At 36.8% G+C, this 27,502-nt stretch overlaps 1 protein-coding gene across 1 annotated transcript in view; it reads right to left on the minus strand.

Moving 5' to 3' along the window:
* Positions 1-5,346: 5,346 nt before the first annotated feature.
* The window catches only part of LOC306849458 (multiple epidermal growth factor-like domains protein 9), a 34,148-nt gene continuing 11,992 nt past the window's right edge, over positions 5,347-27,502 (minus strand). The window contains exons 3-6 of the mRNA XM_079384495.1: positions 23,090-23,229; positions 17,917-18,066; positions 12,941-13,210; positions 5,347-8,534 (exon numbers count right to left, since the gene is read on the minus strand). Coding sequence (XP_079240621.1) covers positions 8,053-8,534; positions 12,941-13,210; positions 17,917-18,066; positions 23,090-23,229 — 1,042 coding nt within the window. The 3' untranslated portion in view covers positions 5,347-8,052. The remainder of the gene's footprint in view (positions 8,535-12,940; positions 13,211-17,916; positions 18,067-23,089; positions 23,230-27,502) is intronic.

Below are 27,502 nucleotides of genomic sequence, written 5' to 3' on the forward strand. Positions count from 1 at the left end.
TCTGATACCCATAGATACAGATTGTTTGATATGAGTATTTATAAGTTTTTAACCAAAATGACCCATGTTGTTTTTAGAGTACATCACAGCAGCGTCCAGCTTTTATTTTAATATGCAAAACTGTTAGCCAATCAGCAATTCGCATTTGCTTCCAATTCTTGAATGCAGCACACCTAAAAACTAAAAGAAAGTTTCAGGATAGAAAATAGCCTATTACTACTTGATACTGTTAAGTCCTTTGACACAATCTGTAAAAGCACTATATAAATAAAGGTGACTTGACTTCTAAAATATTTTTTCCAATGTATCTTGCTAATATGTGGATGTCAGAGAGCATTATAAAATTGTAAAAGCTTTAAAGCTGTCTCCATCGTATTAGGCTACTCATCTCCTACTATATGCATGCACAGATTCATGGACGGGGCTAAAGAGCCAATGATGTAGAAGTAGGCATTGATCATCTGCAGAGATGGTCTTTCCTCACAATATGATGTGATACTAAGACGAAATATGAAACAATGCTTGGTTTTTAATGGAAGCTATTTTTGGATTTATGAGGAAGTACTGAGATTTCTTACACATCATAAGATGAAGGATTTCTCAATTTCTCAATTTTGACTTAAAAAGAATACATTCCAGTTAAGCACAACTAATAAGCATGTGAGATGATTCACTTCACAAGCACCACTCTCTCAAGCCAACATAATTAAAAAAAACAAATAGAACATTTATCACACAACTTGATATTTCTAAACAATACGCTTGTCCACAGAACACATTATGTAGTTGACTCTCGCCTGAGAGTCTGATAGCTGTGAAACCCATCACCCTCCCACTCCCTCGCAGTCACACACACATGCAACCTCCCCCCACAGCCACACACTCACTCGCTCACACACACACACCTACCCCCACTGACTCTCACACATCAGGCATCAGTTCTCTGCAAAAGGACATTAAATCCACAAACTCTGACTGTCTTGAACTGCCGCACTTTACTTTAATTTACTTTATTTACATTTACACTCTAGTTTATATCCACTCTGCTGCTAATTATTTATTTCATTTCATAATGTCTATAATGCACATACAGTATATCCAGTTTTTACTTGAGCTGTTTTTATAGTCTATATTTCTATTTTATATTTCTATTTAAAAGTTGTGTTTTAATTGCTTGTTTATTTTCTGCTCTTGAAGATGTTTTAAGCTGAGAGTCTCATACAAAATTTCGTTATGTGTGAGCATAATGACAATAAAGACTCTTGAATCTTGAATGTAACCCTGTGTTGTTTCAAATGTAAGTGATCCAAAATATTTACCATAACATATGTATGAAACACTGTCACAGCCACAGAAGTCACATTAAGTTCCAAATAAAATCAGACCAAAAACACTGCTAGATGCATAAATAATTGGATATTACATTAAAACTCCAAACTAAAACCTCTAACCATTTTTTATTATTATTTTGCAGCAGCACATAAAACTTTTATACTCTGGAGGAAGATTACAAAAAAAATGGCACAAGGCCAGGAATGACACATTGCCAAGCATGTGAGTTTTTAGGTATGTAGAGCAGTTGAACAACTGTTGCAAAGAGAAAGTTCTGGCAAAAAATTGTTTACTACATTATTGCAAACTACTTGTTTGCATAAAGCTCCAAAAATGTGTTGTCAAGTTGTCTTTTTATTGTATATCAAGGAAAAAAACTACCTACATATGTGAATATTTTTTTTTTTGTGAGTAATGGCATTTTCCCCTCCTTTTACTGGAAATCACATTCTCACATCTGTCCAAGCCTGCATTAAACATTTCATTTATGAGGAGGAGCCTGAATGTTATTTTGCGTTTGAAGCAGCTTTCCTGTAACACATTTAACCTGGTTATCTTCTATCTACTAAATATCTTTTTATTACACATTTAATACCTCATTTGTTTATTATCAATTAGGTTGCGGATTCTCTCATTGGAAGCAAAATATAAAGATGCTTTGTTTTTGTCTAATTTTCCTTTTTCTGCATTTATTCATTAAACGTCTCCTGGTTTACTGTCTTTCACTTTGACTGTTTGGGCACGTGGCTGTCGTTACAGTGCTTTACACAATCAGGTTATTATCTCGGCCTGGACTTTCCATTCAGGTAATGGAAGCTTAGACCAGTCTTGCAGAAAAGGAATGCTACTTTTCAACTCTACATCTGTCCTATTTGTAATTCAAAGCATTTATTATCATTTTTAGACAAAAATATCCAAACATGAGTGCATGAGCTAGGCCATTCATAGCATTCTTGTTGCAATCCGAGTCAGGTCTGATGATAATTGATAGTTTCTATGACATACTGGCATACACAGATCAGTCCAGCTATTCATTGCAGCTCTTATCATGGTGATATCTTTAACTCTTAAATTACCCCTTTATTAGATTCAACAGGGTCAGAGCAAAAAAAAACAAAAAAAGATAAGATCACAAGTGAAAAGCGTGTTGCATTTTTTTACAGTTTGCGCTAACAATTTGATCAGACATTTTCCATAAGTTTAAATTTTCCAATATTCCATAAGTTTGTAAATATCCTGATGATCACATTGCCAGAATGACATGAGAATGATCCAAAGAGCAAGAACATCTTGATCATCCAAATATCACAAATGTACTTATTTGATTAGTGACCTAGAAATAGTGCAGCATTTCTGCATTTCCATATTTAATAATACATTTTGAATCCCAGTTTATCCATGGGTTGGACACCACTCTGTGTATTATATTTATTTTATTACATTTGAACTGCATACATTTGATTGATCGAATGGTGTTTCAAGAGTGCTGAAATACAGTCCAGAAGTGCTTTAGTGGTGGGATACACACTTTTGGTGACTCTTTCTGTTTCATATTTATGTTAATAGGTAGCAACAAATGGGTAAGTAATTGAATAATTCACTCAACAGATTCATTACTGATTTATTCAAGAATCAGAAGGCATCACTGTTGCTTTGTTTGGAACTTCTTAGGTTGGCATAACCAAACCAGCTAAAGTAAGTGACAGTTTTTGTCTATAATGTAAGTTACTCAGTATTAACTTACTGTTGAACTGTTTTATAAAACCAATATTTCATACTGTTCACTCTGCTGCTGTTGGTCCAAATACTACCATTTGAAGTCTTTTATGGTCAGCAAGGCTGCATTTATTTGATTAATACAGTAATATTTTCAAATAATATTACAATTTAATGTGTTTTCTAAATACATCTATATTTTACAATGTAATTTCTTCCTGTGATGGCAAAGTTGAATTTTCTTATTATTTTCGGAGTTGAAAAAAGTTTGTGTGATACATTTTTTCTCAGGATTTTTTGATTAAAAGAGCATTCAAAAACAGCAATTGAGTGAAATAAAATCTTATGTAATATTATGACTTTGTTATAATATTAAATTAATAGTCTCTGGATATGTACTGTCACAGTATGTTTTATTTTGTATAGCCTGTCACTGTCTGTCACTGACAAGTGCACAAAATGTGCTTGATAAGCGTTTAAATGAAAGCAATTTAAAAACTCTGAATGATTCACATGTACATTCACCCATCAGGAAACAATGCACGCATAATCAGTCAATATCATTCAGTCATATCATAAAGATTTCTGATGGCCGTCATCCAACAGCTTTCGCGTAAAAGAAAGGTTGGGTCGGAAGTACTTTTGGCTGAGCTGGACAGAGCTGCACCCTAGAGCAGGGGTGTCAAACTCAGTTCCTGAAGGGCCGGAGCCCTGCAGAGTTTAGATGCAACCCAAATTAAACACACCTGATCCAACTAATCAAGTCCTTCAGGCACATGCTTTGTGTGTTGGAACAAAACTCTGCAGAGCGTTGGACCTATAGGAACTGAGTTTAACACCCCTGTCCTTGAGGAACAAAGGCTATCCTGAATACAAAAACTTCCAACTGGCTAATTTTATTCAGTTCATTGTAAATTCAGATGCCTTCTGATTAGCAGTTCTACAGTAGGCTAGTTTTGTGTTCAACTGGGAAAGTACTACAGTGAAACCTAAACACACAGCTACAGGCTGCTCGGGGTTGCAACAGAAGTTATTCTGGTAATTTGGTGTGCTTCTTCCTTTTTTTTTTTTTTTTTTTTATGAATTATGCAATTAAAGTATTCAAGTGTTTAAAATGTTTTTTTTTTTTTTCCAAATGGCAAATTCTTAGATTTGAGGCCCATCCACACCAAGGATAAAAGACTAATGATAATAATAAAGATATAGTTTTAATAATCATTCTAAATTTACCAGAGTCCACAGACTCCACACCACAACTACCGTATTGACCCAAATATAAGATGATGTTTTTTGTTGGAAATACATCTGAAAAATTGCGGTCGTCTTATATTCTGGGTCTAGACTTAGATAATAATACACCCACAACAATAGGTGGATTTGAAGACTACAATAAGATTTCACTTCTACTGTTAATACAATTTTGGTAGGCTACTATGAGATGGATGGACTAAATGTGTGGCTACCTTGTTAATTTTATGGTAGGCTATATCAAAAAGTGTATATTTTTAAATGTCATTGTTGGTACATTTTACCAGTATTTACCATACTTTCAAAACAATAATTAAAATAGGAAAAATATGCAATATGAAAATATTTTAAGAAAAAAAATGTTTACAGAGAGAGAGAGAAAAAAAGCAACAAGATTTGTTTTTTCCAAAAGGTACATCTGGAAAAAGGGGGGTCGTCTTATATTCGGGTCAATACGGTATTACGATAACAGCGCTGAATTAGTTGGAATTGCTTTCACATTGATTTATTTTTTTTTTCTTTCTCCAGCTAATCAATGACAAAAACACCGACAGCCAATCAGAATCCATCCTGCTTTGAAGAGCTGGAGCATTTAAAGCAGTAAATGACAAAACTGTAGCACGTTACAAAAGACAAAGCATTATCATGCATTGAAATGGATGCTAATATAGTTATTGTTCTTGGTGTGAAAATAACTTTAAAGGTAAAATGTATCATTTCAGCAAAAATACTGATTATTTTCAAAAATGTTTTATAAACATGTTGAACAGATTCCATTGGTCTGTCAAACAGATAACACCACCAAAAACTCACGTGATTGGCTGAGCAGTTGCTGTGTCAGGATGATCAAACAAACAGGGCAATGTTTGGATAGCACCACAGATGCAACCAACTTAGAGTTGACTGTCCACATTAAAGTGGGAAAGAGATGTTATTTTAAACTGATAGTTCATCAAAAAGATTCAATATGTCATACATTTGTTGTTCCAAACCAATATGACCAATATGTTTTGTCTGTATAATGAAAAAGAATGGGGTCCAAAACTACATCAGGCCCTACTGACTTTTATTGTATGGAAAAAAAAAAATGTATATCTTCTTTCATGTTCCACAGATGAAAAGTCACACAGGTTTGGAGTGACATGATTTACAGAATTTTTCGTTTTTGGTTTCCCGTTAACATCCAAAAGAGACACATGCCCCCACAAGCAGTCTCAAAAAGTGTCATCTCATTGAAGAATGTCCTTTGATTCAATAATCCTTTAATTTCAGTCATTTGACCACTCAGGAATGAGAAAATACAGTATTTTCCACTGAAATCCCGTTGTATATTGTGAGTTATTAACGTGTAATCTGTTTAATTAAATTAGAAATAAAATAAGAGGAGAAAATAAGACTTCCAACACATCTTTTGATGTTGTTCTCACAACTCTACAGAGTTTGCATTTGGTATGGTACTGTACAATGCAGCATGAAGATTGAAAAACATCAGTAAAATAAGACCACAGAGACAAACACAAATGATAAATAAATAGGAATTAACAAGACATATTCAAATAGGAAACCAAAAAAAGCAAAACAATAATTCAAACACTGGTTGTTTGTCCACATCATCAAAATGATCCTGAATCACATTTAAAAGGGTCCTTGCAGATAAATGGAGGAAAAAAACACACACTGTGTCCACCGTCATATCTTATAGGTTCCAAAAACAGTCTTTCCACTTCACAAAGTCCTCTGAACACGCTCCTACTGGGTCATATTACGCTTTCATGGCTTTCATGTCTACAATATTGTCAAACTTTGATCAGTTTTCGTGAAACTATGCAGCAGAATCAATCCAGTCTTTTTGTACATTCCTGCGTAGAATCCAGCTCTACACAATTAGATCTGAAACTGTTCCCACACACAACACCAACTCTCTCTCTCTCGCTCTCCCATGCACACACATACACATCCACCCACTCTCGCATAAATACAATAAGGCTGAAACAGGTGCTAGTGGAACAGGTATGACTGTTATGTTGCATGTTCAGTTTGGTACCAATCTGTGACAGGAATCGTGTAAAGAGGAAATCGAAGCGAGACTGCATTCCAAAGAAATCCAAAGTGCCGCCATTGTATGAAATAGTATCTGTCAAAGACACGCACATACACGGGACTTGAAACTGGCCGTCTTTGTTTCCTTTACAAAAGCCTTGAAGATTGAATTAACTTCCTCTGATTTCCATTGAAAATTGCAAAGCCAAAGTGAATTTCCCAGGTGATGCAATTGCGACAAACTGAAACCTTGCGAGATTTCTATACAGACTGCAGTTTTAGATGAATGTGGGTTCAAAGGTCTTTCAGTTGCCTCTGAAATAGTGGAATCCCCATTAATGTTAACTATTAACTGAAGTTTAGCATTCTTAAACCCAAACACACTGAGTTCAGAGGCTCGTTTAAGAGGCAACGTATTCACATTTGATCGTTTTTGTGTCCAAGGGGTAACATATTAATGGCTTGTCTTGTATTTCCTTGAGTCCTCTCTGAAATGTTATAGGAAATATTGTACGTGAAAACATTTGCTTGAAGATATCACATAGGAAGCAATGGGGAGCTAAATAGTGTGTAGAATCAATTCAAGTTTTGGCTCCCAGGCTACCTTCTTTCAATAATCATCAAAATTAACAGGATAGTTCACCAAAAAATGAAAATTAGTTTTTTTTACTCAGCCTTACAGGGTTAGTTCACCCAAAAATACAAATTCTGTCATTAATTACTCACTTTCATGTCGTTCCAAACCCATAAGACCTTTGTTCATCTTGGAACAAAAATTAAGATATTTTTTATATAATCCAAGAGCTTTCTGACAGTAACGCAACTACCACGTTCAATGCCCAGAAAGGTAGTAAGGACATCTTTAAAATAGCCCATGTGACATCAGTGATTTAACCTTAATTTTATGAAGCTACAAGAATATTTTTGTGTGCAAAGAAAACAAAAATAACGACGTTATTCAACAAACTCTTCTCGTCGATGCACGTTCACGAGAGCTGGCATTCTGACGTAGAACCCAGACACACTGTGCCTTGTTTGCAAGCGGAGGAAGATGCACACTGTACATAAAACAGTCTTCGTAAACATGTCTGTAGATTTCGTCAGAGAGGATGACTTGCAATTTTTTTCCCAGCTTTACTTATTCGAACCAGAATACACAGGCGATGAGCCAAGAGAGCTGGATATTCTACATCAGAACGCCGTGAATACGCCTCGAAGACTGACACGGAAGAGAAGAAATTGTATATAAAGTCATTATTTTTGTTTTCTTTGCACACGAAAAGTATTCTCGTAGCTTCATAAAATTACTGTTGAACCACTGATGTCACATGGACTATTTTAACTATGTCCTTAGTACCTTTCTGAGCCTTAAATGTGGTAGTTACGTTGCTGTCTATGCACGGTCAGAAAGTTCTCGAATTTCATCAAAAATACCTTAATTTGTGTTCCAAAGATGAACGAAGGTCAACATGAGAGTGAGTAATAAATGACAGAATTGATCACCATTTCTGGGTGAACTATCCCTTTAATATCTTCCCAAACTTGTATGACTTTGTTTCTTCAGCGGAAGGTGAAGAATTGAAACTGTCCCAATGTTGTTTCGGACTCCACTGAAAAATGAAAGTCAGGTTTGGAACGACATGAGAAAATTATAACCGAATATAGATTTTTGGCTGAACTATCCCTTTAAGAAAAGATACAATCATACCGACGACTTCACGCTTTGTACATGTTGGCAGCAGTGGCAAGCGCTAACTGCCCATTGGCTGCGACCACACATGGTTCCTCCTCCAATAGTCCGTTGGGGTCGGCATGTGGGATGCTGTCGTGGTAGCTGCTGAAGCTGATGTTGTCTTCCTTCAGCTCAATGGTCCAAAATGGGGCGTTGAGTTTCCGATTGCGGTACTCTCGATACGTATACACGCCTCCAACGAAGCCCATGAGGAGAACGACCACCACGATGATGACGGCCAGGATGATGATGTTAAACTGCGTCCAGGACACTACTGTCAGGGCAGAGGCCGTGCTGTTGTGTCCTGAGGAGTCTCCCGTGCCGGACGGAAGGGTTGGTAGGCTTGGGTGGGTGGTAGGGGAGGAGGAGGAAGTAAGGAGGCGGGAAGCAGGTGTAGAAGCAACAGAACTTGTGGATTTGGGGATTTCTGTAGTCTTGATGTCTTGAGTCTGGAGGATTCTCACAGCTGAGAGAGAACGAGAGTCAGTGATTTAAATTGTTAGTGTAAACAGATAATAAAGGTTATAAATGAAAAATTATTAACTAAGAACATTAACTGAATAAGTAGTCAAGATGAATCGCAAATCAGCCAATAAACCAAACTAAATTAAGATTAGGACTACATCAATAACCATGTAAAGTTCATCAATTGTGAAACAAGTTCAATTCAGTGACAAGCAGCATTAGATAATAGAAAAATAGTGCGGTTACTGTTGAACACTCCCATTAATATCAATGTAAACGGGAAATATATCCTCCAGCACACTGTCATGACAGCTTTTTATTGTTTATACAAGATGTCACAATTATATGGCATATATAATTTATTTAAAAAGTGAATAACTCTTTTGTTTTTCATTGTAAAGTGGTCTGCTTAGGCAACATCTAAAACAGCAATACATTAATTTAGGAACAGTTTTTAGCTCCTTTGTGTGTGTGTGTGCGAGTGTGTGTGTGTGTGTGTGTGTGTGTGTGTGTGTGTGTGTGTGCGAGTGTGTGTGTGTGTGATGAGGATCTGCAAATAAAACAACGATGACGTGACGTTTTTTTTAAATGTAGATCCAAATTTGTCTTGTATATTTTCATCCTTTAGACAGAAAAGAATGCAGGTGTTGACCATAAACAAAAATACTCATTCAATTTTTTCCAGTAAACTGCTCTGTGGTGTGGCTGTTTGTATGATGAAAATCTGGATAAAATGCAATTATTTCTTAAATCGGTTATTAGGATCTATTTTAAGGAATCAGAATGAGTTTTATTTGCCAAGTATGTTTACACATACTAGGAATTTGTTTTAGTGACAGAAGCTCCACAGTGCAACAGAGAGACAGCACCAGGACAGGACACAGATAATAAAGAATAATACAAATATCCAAATAGACAATGTACAAACAGCAAAAACACAATAAATAATATAGACGATTATGTGTGTACAGGTCTGATATGTGCAAATTTGAAATGAAAAAATTAGATAAATAAGTAAGCAAGTGTGTGTTCAGGAGATGAATTGCATGAGGGAAGAAGCTGTTTCTGTGTCTGGTCGTTCTGGTGCTCAGAGCTCTGTAGCATCGACCAGACGGTAACAGTTCAAAGAGGGAGTGTGCTGGATGTGAGGGGTCCAGAGTGATTTTACCAGCCCTTTTGCTCACTCTGGATGAGTACAGTTCTTGGAGAGTGGGGAGGGTTGTACCAATGATTCGCTCAGCAGTCCGGACCACCCTCCGTAGTCTTTTGAGGTTAGATTTGGTAGCTGAGCTGAACCAGACAGTTACTGAAGTGCAGAGGACGGATTCGATGATGGCAGAGTAGAACTGTTTCAGCAGCTCCTGTAGCAGGTTGAACTTCCTCAGCTGGCGAAGGAAGTATAACCTCTGCTGGGCCTTTTTCACAATAGAGTCAATCCCACTTCAGGTCCTGAGAGATGGTGGTGCCCAGGAATCTGAATGACTCCACTGCAGTTACAGTGCTGTTCATGATGGTGAATGGGGGTAGAGCAGGGGGTCTCTCCTGAAGTCCACGATCATCTCCACAGTTTTGAGCGTGTTGAGCTCCAGGTGGTTAAGACTGCACCATACAGCCAGCTCCTTAACCTCCTGTCTGTAAGCAGACTCGTCACCGTCCTGAATGAGGCCGATCAGTGTGGTGTCGTCTGCAAACTTCAGGAGCTTGATAGTGAAGTGAAGTGAAGTGACATTCAGCCAAGTATGGTGACCCATACTCGGAATTTGTGCTCTGCATTTAACCCATCCAAAGTGCACACACACAGCAGTGAACACACACACACCGTGAACACACACCCAGAGCAGTGGGCAGCCATTTTATGCTGCAGCGCCCGGGGAGCAGTTGGGGGTTCGGTGCCTTGCTCAAGGGCACCTCAGTCGTGGTATTGAGGGTGGAGAGAGCGCTGGACATTCACTCCCCCCACCTACAATCCCTGCCGGCCGGAGACTCGAACCCGCAACCTTCGGATTACAAGTCCGACTCTCTAACCATTAGGCCACGACTTCCCCATAGAGGGGTCTTTAGAAGTGCAGCCGTTGGTGTAGAGGGAGAAGAGCAGTGGGGAGAGTACGCAGCCCTGAGGAGCGCCAGTGCTGATGGTGCGGGTGCTGGATGTGAATTTACCAAGCTTTACTAACTGCTGACTGTCTGTCAGGAAGTTGGTGATCCACTGACAGACGGAGGTGGGGACGGAGAGTTGTGTCAGTTTATTCTGAAGGGTGTCCGTGATGATGGTTTTAAAAGTGGGACTGAAGTCTACAAACAGGATCCTCACATAAGTCTCTGGTCTGTCCAGATGCTTCAGGGTGAAGTGCAGTCCCATGTTGATTGCATCATCCACAGACCTGTTTGCTCTGTAGGCAAACTGCAGGGGGTCCAGTGATGTCATTCAGATAAGCCAAAACCAGTCTTTCAAATGATTTCATGGCTACAAACGTTAGGGCCACAGGTCTGTAGTCATTCAGTTCAGTAATTTTGGGTTTCTTTGGGACGGGGATGATGGTGGAGCGTTTGAAGCATAAGGGGACTTCGCCCTGGTAAAACTGATTGTATTTGAGTAACAAAAAACAGGAAAAACAAACAAAAACAGTACAAACACTGAAGAGCAATGCACAGTAGCTGCCATCTGTGGCAAGATGTACTATGCGTTTCCATAAAAATGGATTTACTATTTTGTAATCAATTAATGCATCATGTGACTCACAGAATCTATTTAAAAAAACTAAAAAAGGCACCCAACAGGAAGCAGAAAAGACGTGTCAATTTCTACCAGCACTATTAATCACATTTGTAATATTTGACGTTGAGCTACTGTGAACTAACATGAACTTTGTTCATATTTTCAGTCCTGTAGTCTGATGCCTCCACAAGACAGAAAACATTAATGCATTAACAAGTATTAAAGATGTTTAAAAATGTGCTTATTTGTGTGGATTTAGTATATGGGTGTCTAAGTGTTAAAATCTATGTCAAAAGAGTTGACGAAAAATGCAAATATATGCATTCAAGTTTAAACCTTGTCATCTGTATGTCCATGTCCATTTGTTATCTATACCCTAAAGTTAATCTAATGTTCTAATAATACTTTTAAAAAAGGCATTGTCAAAAGCATAGAGTGCTAACACAGGAAGTCTACCATAAACAACCGCCTCAACAAGGATCCTTATCCTTAAGATAAAAGTGCGAACAGCATAATAAAATCATTAAAAATTATCCAGACTACGTCAAAGCTTACATTCATTATTTATGACTCATGTGATGGGATCCCAGCAACCACTTCAGAAACAAATGCACCCGCATATTTTTTTATGTAACACCGGCACATCCTTTTTCATCAGTGGGATGATACATTCCCACTCTCTATTCAGTGACCACTTGATATTGCCCACAAAACAGTGAGCACTTTCTAAAATCTTCCATTCTGACTTGCTGGCAGATATGCAGTGTCAGAGAATCTGGCTGGCCGTTTTTACCAGTCTGCATGGAACTGGCTACAAGATCCCACTTTTGAGGAAGAAAGAATCACAGGACTTGCAAACGTTTGCAAGTTTCATGATATCATATGAGTGCCTGTTAAAAATAATTGCTAATTTTAGATGGACAGAAATTGCGATATATCACATGTCAAACACCCTATCTATGCAACATGTCGAGAAATATTTTTATCTACAACAAAATATTTGGAAAAATAAATATTTTTTTAAAGGCTACATATTTGATCAAAAATATTGTAGTAATATTATTAATTATTATAATATTATTACAATTAAAAATAAGTGTTTTCTATTTTAACATATTTCAGCATCATTACTTCAGTCTTCAGTGTCACATGATCCTTCAGAAATCAGTCTAATATGATGATATAAAGATATATATATATATATCTTAGTGCTGTCAAATGATTAATCGTGATTAATTTCATCCCAAATAAAAGTTTTTGTTTACATAATATATGTATGTGTGCTGTGTTTATTTGTTATGTATATATAAATGCACACACATGCATGTATACATTTCAGAAAAATGGGTTATGTTTATATATTAAATATATTTATTTATAATATAAATTATATGAATATAAATATATACACACACACACACACACACACACACAATACAACAACAACAATAATAATATTTTCAGCAATGATGCATTCAATTGATTTGAGAAAAACAAAAAATGACACTTTAAAAATATATTAAGATATAAAACAGCTATTTTAAATTATAATCATATTTCACAGTATTACTATTTTAAATGTATTTTTGATATATAAATAAATGCAGACTTGGTAAGCGTAAGATATGTTCAAACACATTTTTAAAAATCCAAACGTCTGAGCAGTAGTGTATGTTCCCACAGTGTCGTACCTCTCAGGGTGCAGTTGTGGTAGCGGGCGTCCCGAGTGTATCCACGAGCGCAGGTCTCACAGTGTGCTCCCGCCGTGTAGTTGATGCAGCGGTGGCAGTGGCCAGTCTCAGGGTGGCAGATTTGTGGCATGGAGCGAGGGTCGGCGTTCCCATTACAGTCGCAGGGCAAACACGCGCCTGCAGATTTAAATAAACCATCCGTGCACACGTTGCATGTCGGGCCGGAGAAGCCAGGCTTACATTCGTCACATACAGGTCGTCCACTGGAATCTGGAAATGCAGTTCAACAGATCTGATCAAAAACTAGAGTTACATAATGACACAAATGTGCAAACAAGGGATTTATGGTTTATTTTATGAAGCATTAAACAGTATTATTTTAGACTCCACGTGCACAGCCTTCAGTTTCCTTTCTAATGCTGGACTCATTTTAATGTACAGAGGGCCAAAAAGGTATTTGGATAGTTATGCCATACTAGAAAATGTATGAATGTCATTATGTAACACTTTAGAATAGGGAACACTTATTCAATATTAACTACGACTTTTCCCTCAATAAGGTCATGTAGAATAAGGCATTAATATGTGCTTAATTACTACTAATTAATGGCTAATATTCTAGTAATATGCATGCTAATAAGCAGCTAGTTAAGAGACCCTAACATAAAGTGTTACCATATATACATACTGCCTCCCCCCACTTCCTCTCTGTCCATGTCTTCTTACAGTTTCTCCTCTTACTCTTTACACTACACCAGTGCCCTCCTCTCTACTCATCTCTGCCCCCTCTCCTTTTCCTCTCCTTTTTTCTCACATCTTCATCACTTTCTACATGTTCCTCTCTACCACCCCCCCCCCCCCCAGTGACCCTCAGTTTTGAGAAATGTGTCAAATTGATTGAGAAAAAGCTGTAATGTATTACATTTATTTCAGAAATTTTAGTCAATGAAAATAACATTTTAGTTGACAATTTTATTTGTACAAGAACTTGTAAAACTGACCACATTTAAGTAAACGTGAAAATCTTTTAATTTAAACAAACAAATTAGGTTTTATCAACAAAAAAGTACTACTAGTACACTATCTTACGGAAAAGTGAAGATATTTCTGAGAAAAGCTTAAAATACTTTTAGGGATAACTTGTAGTTCCAACTCCAACAACTAGGTGGCGCCACAGCACAACATTTCAAGTGTGACACCATATTCTACACAAGTGCAGAATAAAATGACGTGATGACATGAAGTGGTACTTTAAACCATTATATATGCATCTAAAAAAAATAGAATATCGTGAAAAAGTTCATTACATGTAAAGTAAAACATTTCAAAAGTTTTTTTGTTTTAATTTTGACGAGTAGAGCTTACAGCCCATGAAAGTCAAAAATCCAGTATCTCAAAATATTAGAATATTTCCTAAGATCAATAATTTAAAAAAAAAGGATTTGCAAAGCAGAAAAGTTCAAGTTGTTTAAAGTATGTTCATTTATGCACTCAATACTTTGTCAGGGCTCCTTCAGCACAAACTCCAGCATCAGTGAGGAATGGCATGGAAGCGGTCAGCCTGTGGCTCTGCTGAGGCACTATTGAGCCTTCAGCTCATCTGGATTATTGAATCGACTGCTTCTCATCTTTCTCTTGAAAATATCCCTTAGATTCTATATCCCTTAGATCCTTAGAATATAATTCTATATTATATATGATTCTATATCTAAAGTCCTGCTGGAATAGGAAATCAGCATCTCCATAAAGCTAGTCAGCAGATTGAAGCATAAAGTGCTTCAAAATCTCCTGGTAGACGGCTGCACTGACTTTGGACTTGATAAAACACAGTGGACCAACACCAGCAGACGTCACAGCGTCCCAAATCATCACTGACTTTGGAAACTTCACACTGGACTTCAAGCAGCTTGGATTCTGTGCCTCTCTACTCTTCCTCCAGACTCTTGGACCTTGATTTCCAAACGAAATGCAAAATGTACTTTTATCTGAAAAGAGGACTTTGGACCACTGAGCGACAGTCCAGTTCTTTTTCTCTACAGCCCAGGTAAGATGCTTCTGACGTTGTCTCTGGTTCAGAAGTGGCTTGGCAGCCCTTTTCCTGAAAACGTCTGAGCGTGGTGACTCTTGATGCACTGACTCCAGCTTCAGTCCACTCCTTGTGAAGCTCTCACAAGTGTTTGAATCAGCTTTGCTTGACAGTATTCTCAAGCTTGTGGTCATCCCTGTTGCTTGTGCACCTTTTCCTACCAAATTTCTTCCTTCTAGTCAACTTTGAATTTAACATGCTTTGATACAGCACTCTGTGAACAGCCACATCTTTCTGTAATGACCCTCTGTGACTTACCCTCTTTGTGGAGGGTGTCAATGTTCATCTTCTGGACCTTTGCCAAGTCAGCAGTCTTCCTCATTATTGTGGTTTCAAAGAACAAGAGATACCCAGAATTTATACTGTAGTACTGTAGGAATTTATTCATTTATACTGAATCAAATGTAAATATTCTAATATTCTGAGATACTGATTTTTGACTTTCATGAGCTGCACGATCTAATCATCAAAATTATAGCAAAAAAAACTTTGTATGTATATATATATATCGCCAAAATGGCAAGGTATTACCATAGTGCCATAACCAGAAACCATGGTATTGCCATGATGTGCTTTTAAGTGGAATATGAAGGAGCCATCCATAAGACTCTTAAGCCCCCCCCCCCCCCCCCACACACAAACACAACTGGTGTCATCAATGAAATATTCATGATTGGAAAGAAAGCCAGTCAGGAGGATGTTTGAGTGACTGCACTGGATTAACATCCTGACCTGCTTGACTGCTGCAGCACTCACTGACTGACCTACTACCGCCTGCTAGCAGAAACATCATGCAGTAATGCAGGCTTCTGCGGTTTCAATAGACATGACACCGCTGATCCGTTTTCTCAATGGCCGCTGTTGCCAGGGCAACCCCTCCCTGAAGCAGATCTCCCCCCACACCACCCCACTGACCCCCTCGCTGCCACAGCCTGTGACACGAGAGACGGAGACACACTGCCGGCCAGTGACAGAAGGAAGTGGCCAGAAGGTGGAGGAATCCATTTCGGCACTCCTCCCGTTCCTGCCATGAGAACTCTAGGCTGTGCCTGTGTCAGCCTCATGCTCCAGCTACAGACGGTGTGATGTCAACAGACGAGGCTTTACCACCTTCAGCGTCACCAGGGGAGACGACTCAAGAGTTTAGAAATGCGCACACACACAAACACATTTGGCCTAGAATTTGTGCTCTTTTTGAGTGTTTTGAGGGTGTTGTGACCATGAGAGACCCCGAGAAATGGCTTGACATCAGGTTTCTCTCCTGTGTTGAGGTATTTCCTGTTAAAACAGGAAGTTCGGTGGGACATATCTGTGTCTGTCTATGTATGTATGTATGTATGTCTGTCTATCTAGTTACCTAGCTATTGTTCTATCATTCATTTTTCAGTGTGCATATCTTACTATATTGTATTTTCTAACCAGTAAAAAGTACTGTTAGATGTATAAACCTGAAGAGACACAAAACTGAAAAATTAATCTCATGATTTTCAACCTCTTTAAAAAGCCAAATTAAACAGTACTGATGTCAAATTCTATATTTTAGCTTATTTTATTATTTTGTATTATTTTATTTTAGTTTTTTGTCATATTAATCAATTAATTTATTTATATAAATATTATAATCAATCATTTATTAGTATTTATCAAGTTATTTATTTATTATAAATATTATTTTAATTAATACTTTTATGCATAACTATTATATTAAAGATTTTATTTAAATTATTTTGTAACATTTATTGTTAAATAATTGTATTTACATTTTATTTATAAAATTATTTATTCAGTTATTTTATTTAAATTTAATTATTTATTCAATTATCTTATTTACATTTTTGCGCAATTTATCTCTGGACTTTTTGGTGGATACCCAGCTTAACAGGTAGTAACTTAGCAGATCCATGGAAATTTCAAGTACGCTTATAGGAGTAACCTGGGTTCAGTCATTTAGCTCAAGAGCACAAAGGTGGATTGATGAATCTTGCTGGATTTAAATCTACAACTTTTTAGTCAGTAGCCCAAATCTTTAACTACACCATCCCACAAAATATAAACTTAAAATTAACCATCTTTTGTGGACAGTGAAAGACATAGCTGTGGGTCTGTTGACAAACTGATAATCACTTCTGTACCGCTTCAGCTCCCTCATTTTCCATCTCTCTCCTTTATAAGATAAAAAAAATCATTTCAACTCAAATTAATACTTAATATCCATATATTTATTTATTTGTTGGTTTGTTAAATAGTAATAGCTGGCTGTCTGACGATCATTATCAGTACAAATATAATGACCAGCTGACTGTACATTATGCATTACATATTCGACCTATAAATAAATAAATAATACTGAGTACACTTATATAAGAGTTCTGAACTTTCAGTGCCCTTTCTCTCTCTCTCTCTCACTTCCTCACACTGGCTCATTGACTTTCGTCCTCAGGCTCGAGTGACCATAAATGTAAAGTGACAACCCAAAGCCACATCACTATAGTTGTTGCTGTGCAATTGCATCCAATGGAAAGGCAGCTGAGATGGAAACAAAGCGTCTGATTGGCTCTTCAGTATGATGCAAATTTTTAGCTGTGACAACCAGGTTGTGTATAAATGACAAAAGATCCTAATTACTACTAAACAACATCAAAAGATCCTAATTATTCCAGAATTTTGAGTGGAAATGCCAATGTCGTGATCCTCTTGTACATGATCCATCAGTGCATGTTATGCAAAAATAAAAACATATTTGTTATCACATCTCACATCAAAATCGAACTTTCTGTGCATACTATTGTTGTACCCTGCTGAATAATTCCCAGTCACTTTCAGGACATCATGTGCTGAGTGCAGAAGCTGCCCTGACCCCTGTCAGCGTGTCACAGAGACACAGACTCACCGAGATGGCAGCTGCCGCTGGAGCTCTCAGAGGAGCAGGGACAAGGCAGACAGGCGTCCGCAGTCCCCTCACCATGACGCCGGTAGAAGTTGGGCAGACACTCCTCACAGTTGTGGCCCTGAGTGTTGTCCTGACAGTCCAAACAAATACCTGAGGAAGAGAAGGAGAATATACAGACCAACTGATCATTAGCAATAGTATAGACTGAACATGAGAGTCTTATCATTATACAGTATAAGGTAAGGGCTAGTTTAGCACACTGAGCATTGAAAAGCTCTTTCTAAAACAAAGAAATCAGCTTTTTCAGAGAAGAACCTAGTATCACCAGTTTAAAGTTTATGCTTAAAGTACTCTCAGTCTTAAAGGTGGGGTATGTAATTTTTCAAAAACGCTTTAGAAAACTGAGTCTGGGCCGAGTACCAAAACAAACTTGTAGCCAATCAGCAGTAAGGGACGTGTCTACTCGTTATGTGGAGGAGAGAGCGTTCAGTGCACATGACGGACATTAGCCGAGCTGATCGACAGAAAGATAGATATGGCGGATAAAAAAAGAAAGAAGTAGGACCCGTGTAAATATCGGATCAGCTTTCCAGCGCTGGAGAAAACTCAAGGAGCGGAAGGTCTGCGATCAGACGCCGATTTCTACTCGATAGGTGAGTAACACCGTGTCTACACGGACATGCTGTGCGTAACAGCAAAATTCTGCCTTCACTGGACGCGATAAAGCGACCGTTGAAAATCATTTGAAATTTGTGTCAGCACGTCATAAATGGAACACGGCAGCAGTTTTCTGTCGGGGATTTGTCGCGCCACGGAGCATCCAGTGTAGACAACATATAATCACTTCTATAGTATTTTGGCGCGCCGCTCATGTCTGGTGTAGACAGTGTAACATTGGTCTTGCTTTGTTTCACAGAACTAATCGTGCCTGGGTTGCGTACGTATGTGTGGTGCAGAGCTATCAAAATAGGGGCGAGACCCTTTTGGGGTAGGGGCGTGTTTGTTTTGGTGATTTCAAATATCAACATTGGCTATCAGAAATCGCTTACCCCACCTTTAAATGACGCTAGGTCATTTCTTGATGATTTAGGCCTCAATCTGAGAAATGCTCAACTGGAGCTCTAGTTAACATATTCAAGATCAGGGTTTTCAAGTGTAGAGATATGAAACAAAGACATTTCTGTGCTGTTAATGTTAACAAAAACTATCATTATTATATTTGTGCTAATTGAAATATAGATGAACTAAAATAAAATACAAATTGAATGAAAATATTCATTCATATTCAGTTGCAGTACTAAAATTTCTGAAAGTAAAATAAGAAAAAAATGTATCTAAACATACAGGTAAATATTTAAAAAAAAATATATATTTAATTAACAAAAATTTAAAATATACATTTACATAAAATAAAATATACATAATTAACAAAAATTTAAATTAAAACTTAAAATCTAAAAATAAAGACTAATTTAAAGTCCTAATAAATACTATAATAGTATACAATAAAACTAAAATAGCACTAGCTTCACACTTTTTAAATTTAGGTCAATCAGTTTGTCAGTTAGTTAATTAGTCATAATTGTTTAAAACTATGTTAAATAATCAATTTTTTTTAAAATACATTCATTTTAAAACTATATATATATATATATATATATATATATATATATATATGTGTGTGTGTGTGTGTGCATTAAAAACTAAGTGTACTAAGTGTAGCTCAGCTTTTAAGAGGTAAGTAATTTATTTGTATATTAAAAATATATTATAAACAAAAGTTGCATGTCATTTCAAGAATATTAATATAAATTAACAGAAAACATTATGCATTATGTACTTTCTATTATCATATTGTGTATCAATGTTAATGAAAGCCTAAACTTATTATAGAAAAAATAGGTTTTTACACTGAAAGGCTAAAGTATCTCAGAAACAAAAGTAACAAAAGTACCTTATTTACCCCATAAGGCTGCATATAAGTAGCTAAAGTGTGCGTATTAGTACCTTGATTTATACATATTTTGTACATATATAGTACATATTGTGGTTGATGAAAATATGCAATCTTTTCTCAGTATATCTCTGTTATTTTAGAGAGATTTTATGATTCAATTATGTTCACTCTTAATATCAGAGTTTATATTGTTCTTCTTTGTTCTTAGTTTCAATTACATGAAAGCTTTATCACATTTGAAGCGGTATGTTACAGTTTTCCAGTAGGAGTTTTGCGTGGACAACGATAACACAATCTAACTGGCCAAAGACCAAAAGCCTTTATGTAGTATGCACACTATTGTTTTGGCTCTGTGAGTTACTGCGCGTCTCATGTGTGTGTGTAGTATTATGCTGCGGGGCGGCTGTGAGTCTATGAACTGTAAGCAGTCTCTGGAGATGCTGATTGCGTTTTATGACTGAGGAGGGCTGTAAATCTGACTGTGGCTCTCCGCATCGAGGAAAGGTTACCAGCTACCATCTGCACACACACACTGCAGAGAAGGAAAGACAGAGACAGATGGGTTCCTAGACACGCACACACACATGCACTTGAACAAGCAGTTGACAAACACGTCTGTAACATCAGTAGACTGAGGCCTGGGTGAAATGATTTAAGACAAACCCGCCTACACTTCTCAGATGTCAGCAGGTTTGCTTAACAAATTAACACACAAACACACAAACACACCAGCATGAGCATTATGTTGATAGGGTTTTTTGGTCCTGATTCAAATTGAGGCTAATTAAGTCCAGGTTGCCTAGGATACAGGGAGGAGGAGAGAAAAAGAGAGGGAAGTGTGGAGGATGTTCTGATGAATCGCTCTAGGTGAGTCAATCTCAAATCTGGAGATTTATTTTTAAAGGAACAGTTCACCCAAAAAAGAACATTTGTATTTATTCATGTCATTCCAATATGTTCTTCATATTCTTGTATGGCTTTTAAATGAATTTGTAAAAATATAAAAATAAATGATTTATATTAAAAATATATTTCTAAGAGTAGTTCATTTTTTTACTGACAAGTAGTTTGTTTTTGTACTACAAATATATTATATTATATTATATTAAAGTCACATGCAGTTTTACAAGTATATAAATGCTATTCAAATAAATCACATTAAACATGATTTAATTATTTTATATAATTATTTTTATTTTTTTGTTAATTATACCTTTTTGTAATGATAATTATACCCTCAAATTGAGAAACAATCAATATTCAGCAGAATGTTATGTTTTGCGAGCATTTGTTAAGGTTTTTTTTTCTTTCTTTCTTTCTTTCTTTCTTTCTTTCTTTCTTTCTTTCTTTCTTTCATATTTTGCTTTATGGTGATATGAAGTATTAATATGAAGTCTGCTTGTATATTTGCTATTCCCAGTCTTCTATAGAGAAATTATAGCTTGACTGAAATATAGACAATCTTCATCTGCAGAGAACTGAAAACAAGGACCAGTTCAATTCCCTTTCAAGGTGGATGATTTTATGGATATATTCATGTTGAAGTTGTATAAATTGCTCAATATTCAATATAGAGATATTAAAGGCTCATAAAACACATATTTTAACAGAGAGATGAGAGATATTTTTGTTGTTGTTATTGTTTGTTTGTTTTTCTTTTGCACAATGTTAGCAGACAATGTTAGATAAGCATCCATTCATTTTAAATGTAGGAGAAACTATTTTCATCTTTCAGGTTTAAAATATTTTTGTGTTAACCATAGCATGCGTTGAGTATGTATATTTTCTCACACCTATGGTGATGCTTCACTATGACAGATGCTTCAAACTGAGATCATGAACGATATGTGAGAAATCCGTATATGGATTGCAAGTGAGTGTTTACTTTCGCTTTGTAAGAGTTCTGAGTGGCATAAATTAAATCAATTAAAATAACTGATCACACAGCTTGAATAAACACTGTTGCATTTTTAATTTTGGAACTGTTATTTTGCAGTGTGCTCATATATAGTTTCTGTAGAGTACAAATGCATTCAACTATAGCTTTATGTATTTGTGCAATGTTTAATGAACTTACAAAACCCATCTATGCTATATTTGGATCATTTTGTTGTGTGCATTGGTGAATCACAATGTGCATTTGTGAAACTGACTGGATCAGAAGCAGTCGGTGTGTTGTGTTGTCTAACCAGTTCAGAAATAGGTGTTTTTACAAGCCTTTAAAGGGGTCATAACATGGATTTTTTTATTATTTTAATATGTTCCTTGAGGTTTACTTATAATGTTAATAAAGTTTTTGCACAAAACAAATAAATATGTGGAAAAAATATTATTTTGAACCTTGAACCTCTCTCTGAACCTCTCAGAAACAGCCTGTTTTTAAGGGGCGGGTCCTTTAAGGCTTCCCAGGAATCGGCCACTGTTATGATTGGCTAACGTCACTGTAGGAAACACTATCAATGCCCCCTCAATATTGCATGTTTTGACAACATAAAATAAAACGGTCATTTCCAGACTAAACATTATTAAATCATCTACTTACAGTTGATGCAGCTGAAGTTAGATCTAGTACTGCTTCATCTTTTCTTTGTGAACTCTCCACTAAACTGTGCCTCGTTTACAAAACAAAATGCTCCGATCCTTTGACACGATCCTTGGTACCATTAAAAATAAACTATGCACTTGCTCCTTATGCTGGGATCCTTCTGATATCTGTACAAAGATGTGAACGAGCTGTTAAACCAAACACGTCAAAGCAAACCTTCTTTCACTCCATTTGCCCGATTGACGACAGACTCGAGCGCATAGACTGTGTCAGAAACGCGCATCTGTATATTGTATCCAGTGTAGACAAGATAGTGGCAGTGATTGCAATTTCTAGTTTTTTTTGACACAACGCGATACTCATATTCAGCGTAAATCAAATGTCAAGCCATTAACGCCAGTGGGCGGGGCCTATGTCGACATGTCGCTCTGGAGGGAGTGTTTATGCAAACGACTGTGCCCAGCTGATGTCACCTTGTCCCATAGGATCTAAAACGAGTCTGAGGGTTATTACTTAAATGCTTTTTTATTGAGGATGAGGACATTTTAAGTTACGAAACTTGCAGGATGTATTAAGCATACAAAGACCTCTTCTGTATCAAAAGATCAAGGGACATTTGGTTTCTCGTGTCATGACCCTTTTAAACGACGCTGAAAGTTTGCTGGACTGACCTGACTGAGGGTGGCAGTAGGTCGAGTGGTTGTTACATTGGCACGGTTGGCATCCTGTGCTGCTGAAGTGGAAGAATCCAGGGTGGCAGTCGTCACACTTGGGCCCGTACACACCTGTCTTACACTTACACAGCCCTGAGCTGCAAGAGAGAAACACAAAAAACACACATGAAAAAACACTATATCACTGCTTTACAACAATTATGACACTGGCAGCCTGGAAATTTTGCATCCTTTTTGTGCATCCAGTACCTGTGGTTTCTGATCACACACGTGGCTTTGCCATAGACAGCTAACAATCCTGGTTTAAAACGCAGTCATGCACACTTTAAAGCAGTCTAGACCTTTCATTTTTAATTCCACCATCTCTACATGTGGGTACACATGAGGGACCTGTGGCCCAGACCACATTTGAAAACCATCTGCTGCTTCAGACCGGATTCCAGGAATCCCTCTGCAGCTCTCTCTTTCCTAGACACATACACAAACAAGCAGTTGACAAACACGTCTGTAACATCAGTAGACTGAGGCCTGGGTGAAATGATTTAAGACGAACCCGCCTACACTTCTCAGATGTCAGCAGGTTTGCTTAACAAATTAACACACAAACACACCAGCATGAGCATTATGTTGGGGTTTTTTGGTCCTGATTCAAATTGAGGCTAATTAAGTCCAGGTTGCCTAGGTTACAGGGAGGAAGAGAGAAAAAGAGAGGGAAGTGTGGAGGACGTTCTGATGAATCGCTCTAGGTGAGTCAATCTCAGATCTGGAGATGTCATTTTTAAAGGAACAGTTCACCCAAAATAGAACATTTGTATTTAAAAAAATCCAGCATATGCTGGTTAGGCATGTTTTGAAACATGGCAACTGGTTTGAGCTGGTTTAAGCTGGTCCTGAGCTGGTTATAAACTGATTATGAGCTGGTTTAAGTTGGACCTGCAAAAACCAGCTCAGACAAGCTGTCATGCTTCAAAACATACCTAACCAGCATATGATCACCTTACAGTTGGTCAATTTATGTAGAACCAAAAATCACACAACCACTATACAGTATTTTTACATTTTCTTAAGTGTCACAAGGCAATTGTGGCTTTTGTGATTGACCAGAACTTAGCAACCATTAGCAAAGATGTCAGATTTCAAATTGTACTTCCAGCGGCTCCTCAACCCACAGAGAAACTACCATTGAGATAAAATTCCAAACACTGTGTTTAAGCAATAGCAATAGGGATGCTTGCCTTAGCAAGTCCACTTATGACCCCTTATGCTTATCACTCTTTCGTTTAATGATTTTGCTGATTATGATGTCATTTAATGGATGCTTTAGTCCTCACTCCTGTAAAACAGTCATTAGTCGACTCCCCAAACACATAAACACGCCTCCATATGCCCAGATCACACACGCACTCTCACACCCCAGGGCTGTTGCGTCAGGTCTGGGGTGAAAGTTGAAGTGAGGTGGAGTTTCCAGGGGTTGTGTGATTGGTACTTGTTTGTGAGTGGGGCGAGTGATAGATGAGAGAGGGGCGTATGATGACACCCGTGGGACAAGCTTAAAGCGCTCAGCCATGCTGACAGGAGCTCAGCACTGGGGACCCCATAAAAACAACAACATCAGCGATAAAAGAGCCCATGGATGAAGCACAAAAGAAAGAGGATATCTGAGAGGAAGTAAGAAGATTTGAAAAGAGGGAGAGAAAGAGGGTAAAAAAAAAGACAAAGCATCACAGCTGATGTTTGTTTTTTTTTTTGTTTTTTTTCAATGGGCAGTTAGTTTGATGCTTTAAAAAATCTAAATGAAATAAATTCATTTAGTACAATTTTTTTATAATACAGTAATGAGATTTAAAGGGAAGATGTGTGCAAATTGTCAAAATAATGGCAAGAAATTGTCCTTAAAATAGTGACAGGATGAACATCATCAGTATCATCACCATCCACCCACATTTACAGGCGCATTATCAATATACTGTAACATATGGAAATTGTAACACTTGAGTTTCGCACAGATGCTTCCTGCAATGCATTGAAGAATCACACCTGCTCTGCACCTTCATACACTCACACTAATCTGTAGTCTGAATGAATAAATACAGACACACATCTTAAATTATACATTACTGGCCTAGAGGAAGCAGGGGAGTGAACAAAAAAACAAAACAAAGACAGAGGGAAAAAGACAAAGAGTGCTACACCCTATTTTGACTAGATTTTAGTCAAAGAGGATACATAATATGATGCAAGTGAAAATGAGGTAGTGAGAAACAGATGTACAGTGTGTGCAATATGCTGCACTGTATCTTTCAGTTTGTGTAAAAATAATGTCACAATGTAAAAAAATTTTTTTTCAAATATGTATACTCTCTTTATACACACACACACACACACACACACACACAATATATATATAAATAATACATTAAAATAAATAAATAAAAAGGCACATAAATATGCTTTACGACACAGAGACACATATATACTCATATATACACATGCATCAATATGAATATAATATCTATATAATTATACTATAGTAGTTATATTATTTTCATGACAATTAAGCCTGACTCACAGTAGCCTATTGTACATTATAAAAAAATATTATCATTATTGTAATATTTTTGTTAACATTTTGCTTAAATATAATTGTAAATATAATTTATAATTAAATATAAAATATAATTGAATATAAAAATATTCATCCGAATATATGTATTTCTTATTTTCTGTACTAATTTAATGCTGACCTTAATTAAAAATTATCAGGATGATTTTCATATATTCTTCTATACTATTTTTCCTATACACTAATTTTATGTAATAAATAATGAAAATTTACTGGGGAAAATGTGCGTAATTGTCAACAAAATAATGAATAATTGTCATCTAACTGAATGAATGAATATATCATATCTTAAATGCAATATATAACATCTTATATTTTGCATGTGGCATCTACTCTGATTAAAATCTATATCAAGTTAGTTTCTGTAGTTCCCATTCACTAGAAATGGTGTAACACATCCTAATGTGTGCTGCCACCACGACAGATATATGTTAAAAGAAAAAAAAACTTGCCATTGTTACCTAACACACATCCTTTTAACATTAGTGGGGTGTTAGTAGACACATTTGCACTTGGTGTGGCAGAGCGTGTGGGTGGGTGTGCGTGTATATGTGGATGCACACGGGCCAATAGACAGGTTGCCACGGCAACGCCTCAGCTCCCAGAGCATTCTGGGGAATGAGAGTGAGGTGTGACATATATGACCTATCAATCACAATCTCCAGAGAAAGAGCAAAGGAGATCAAGATACAGAGAAAAAGGCCGCCTGTTAACACTTTAATGCCACCAGAGAAAAGTGTTCTTGTGGCAGATGCGAAACACAAACATCTGCCCTTCCTAAAAACAGTGAAAGCATATAAAGATGCCTGTTTCCCAAACACACACGCACACACTGTATCACACACACACAAACAGAGTGATTATCAAGGTCAGATAATGATCAAGTACACCCTGTCTGACGGCCTTCCCTTGCATTGATATTCATTAGCAGACAGAGCCGTCGTCTGTGTGTCTCTAAAGCCAGCTGTGGAACAGAACCATTCATTAGGGCGGCACATTTAGCATTTGTGTAAACACCAAACAGGGTGGCGTTTTGTAGCTGTTAGCATCAAGATGCTTATCTAAATGCATCCACCCCCATTCCAGAGCAATAAATTTAGCCTTATTAAAAAAGCCAAGCGTATGGATAGAAACACAGCACTGTGCATTAGGAAAAGCTGGTAAATGCGGCTTACAAATAATTTTTTTAAAGCAGGCTATTAAAATCCAGGCTGGCAAAGGATATGTGCTATTTGTTGTCATAATATCAGTGAAAATACCTGTAATACCAGAAATAAACTGGCCACTAGCACCATCTCAGCTGTGTGAGCATGGCATGATGGTACTGACAGATCATTTCTGAAGATTCATGTGACAGTGAAGACTGGAGTAATGATGCTGAAAATTCAGCTTTGCTATCACATGAATAAATTAAATTATACAATATATTAATATAGAAAAGAGTCATTTTAAATTGTAATAATATTTAACAATATTACTGTTTTTTTCAGTATTTATGATTAAATAAATGAAGCATTGGTAAACATACTGTAAGTGACTTCTTTCAAAAACATTAAACATTTTACTGACCCCAAACCTCTAAATGGTATTGTACATTTTTATATATATTTTAAAGCAAAATACGTAACTTATGTAAGTTAAAATTAGTGCTGTGTACTGTGTATATTTATTATGTATATATAAATACACAAATGCATGTATATATGTAAGAAAAATATGTTACGTTTATATATTAAACATATATACAGTATCTCACAGAAGTGAGTACACCCCTCACATTTTTGTAA

The sequence above is a fragment of the Barbus barbus genome (assembly GCF_936440315.1).
Source record: "Barbus barbus genome assembly, chromosome: 29".
In the NCBI taxonomy this organism is placed as follows: domain Eukaryota; kingdom Metazoa; phylum Chordata; class Actinopteri; order Cypriniformes; family Cyprinidae; genus Barbus; species Barbus barbus.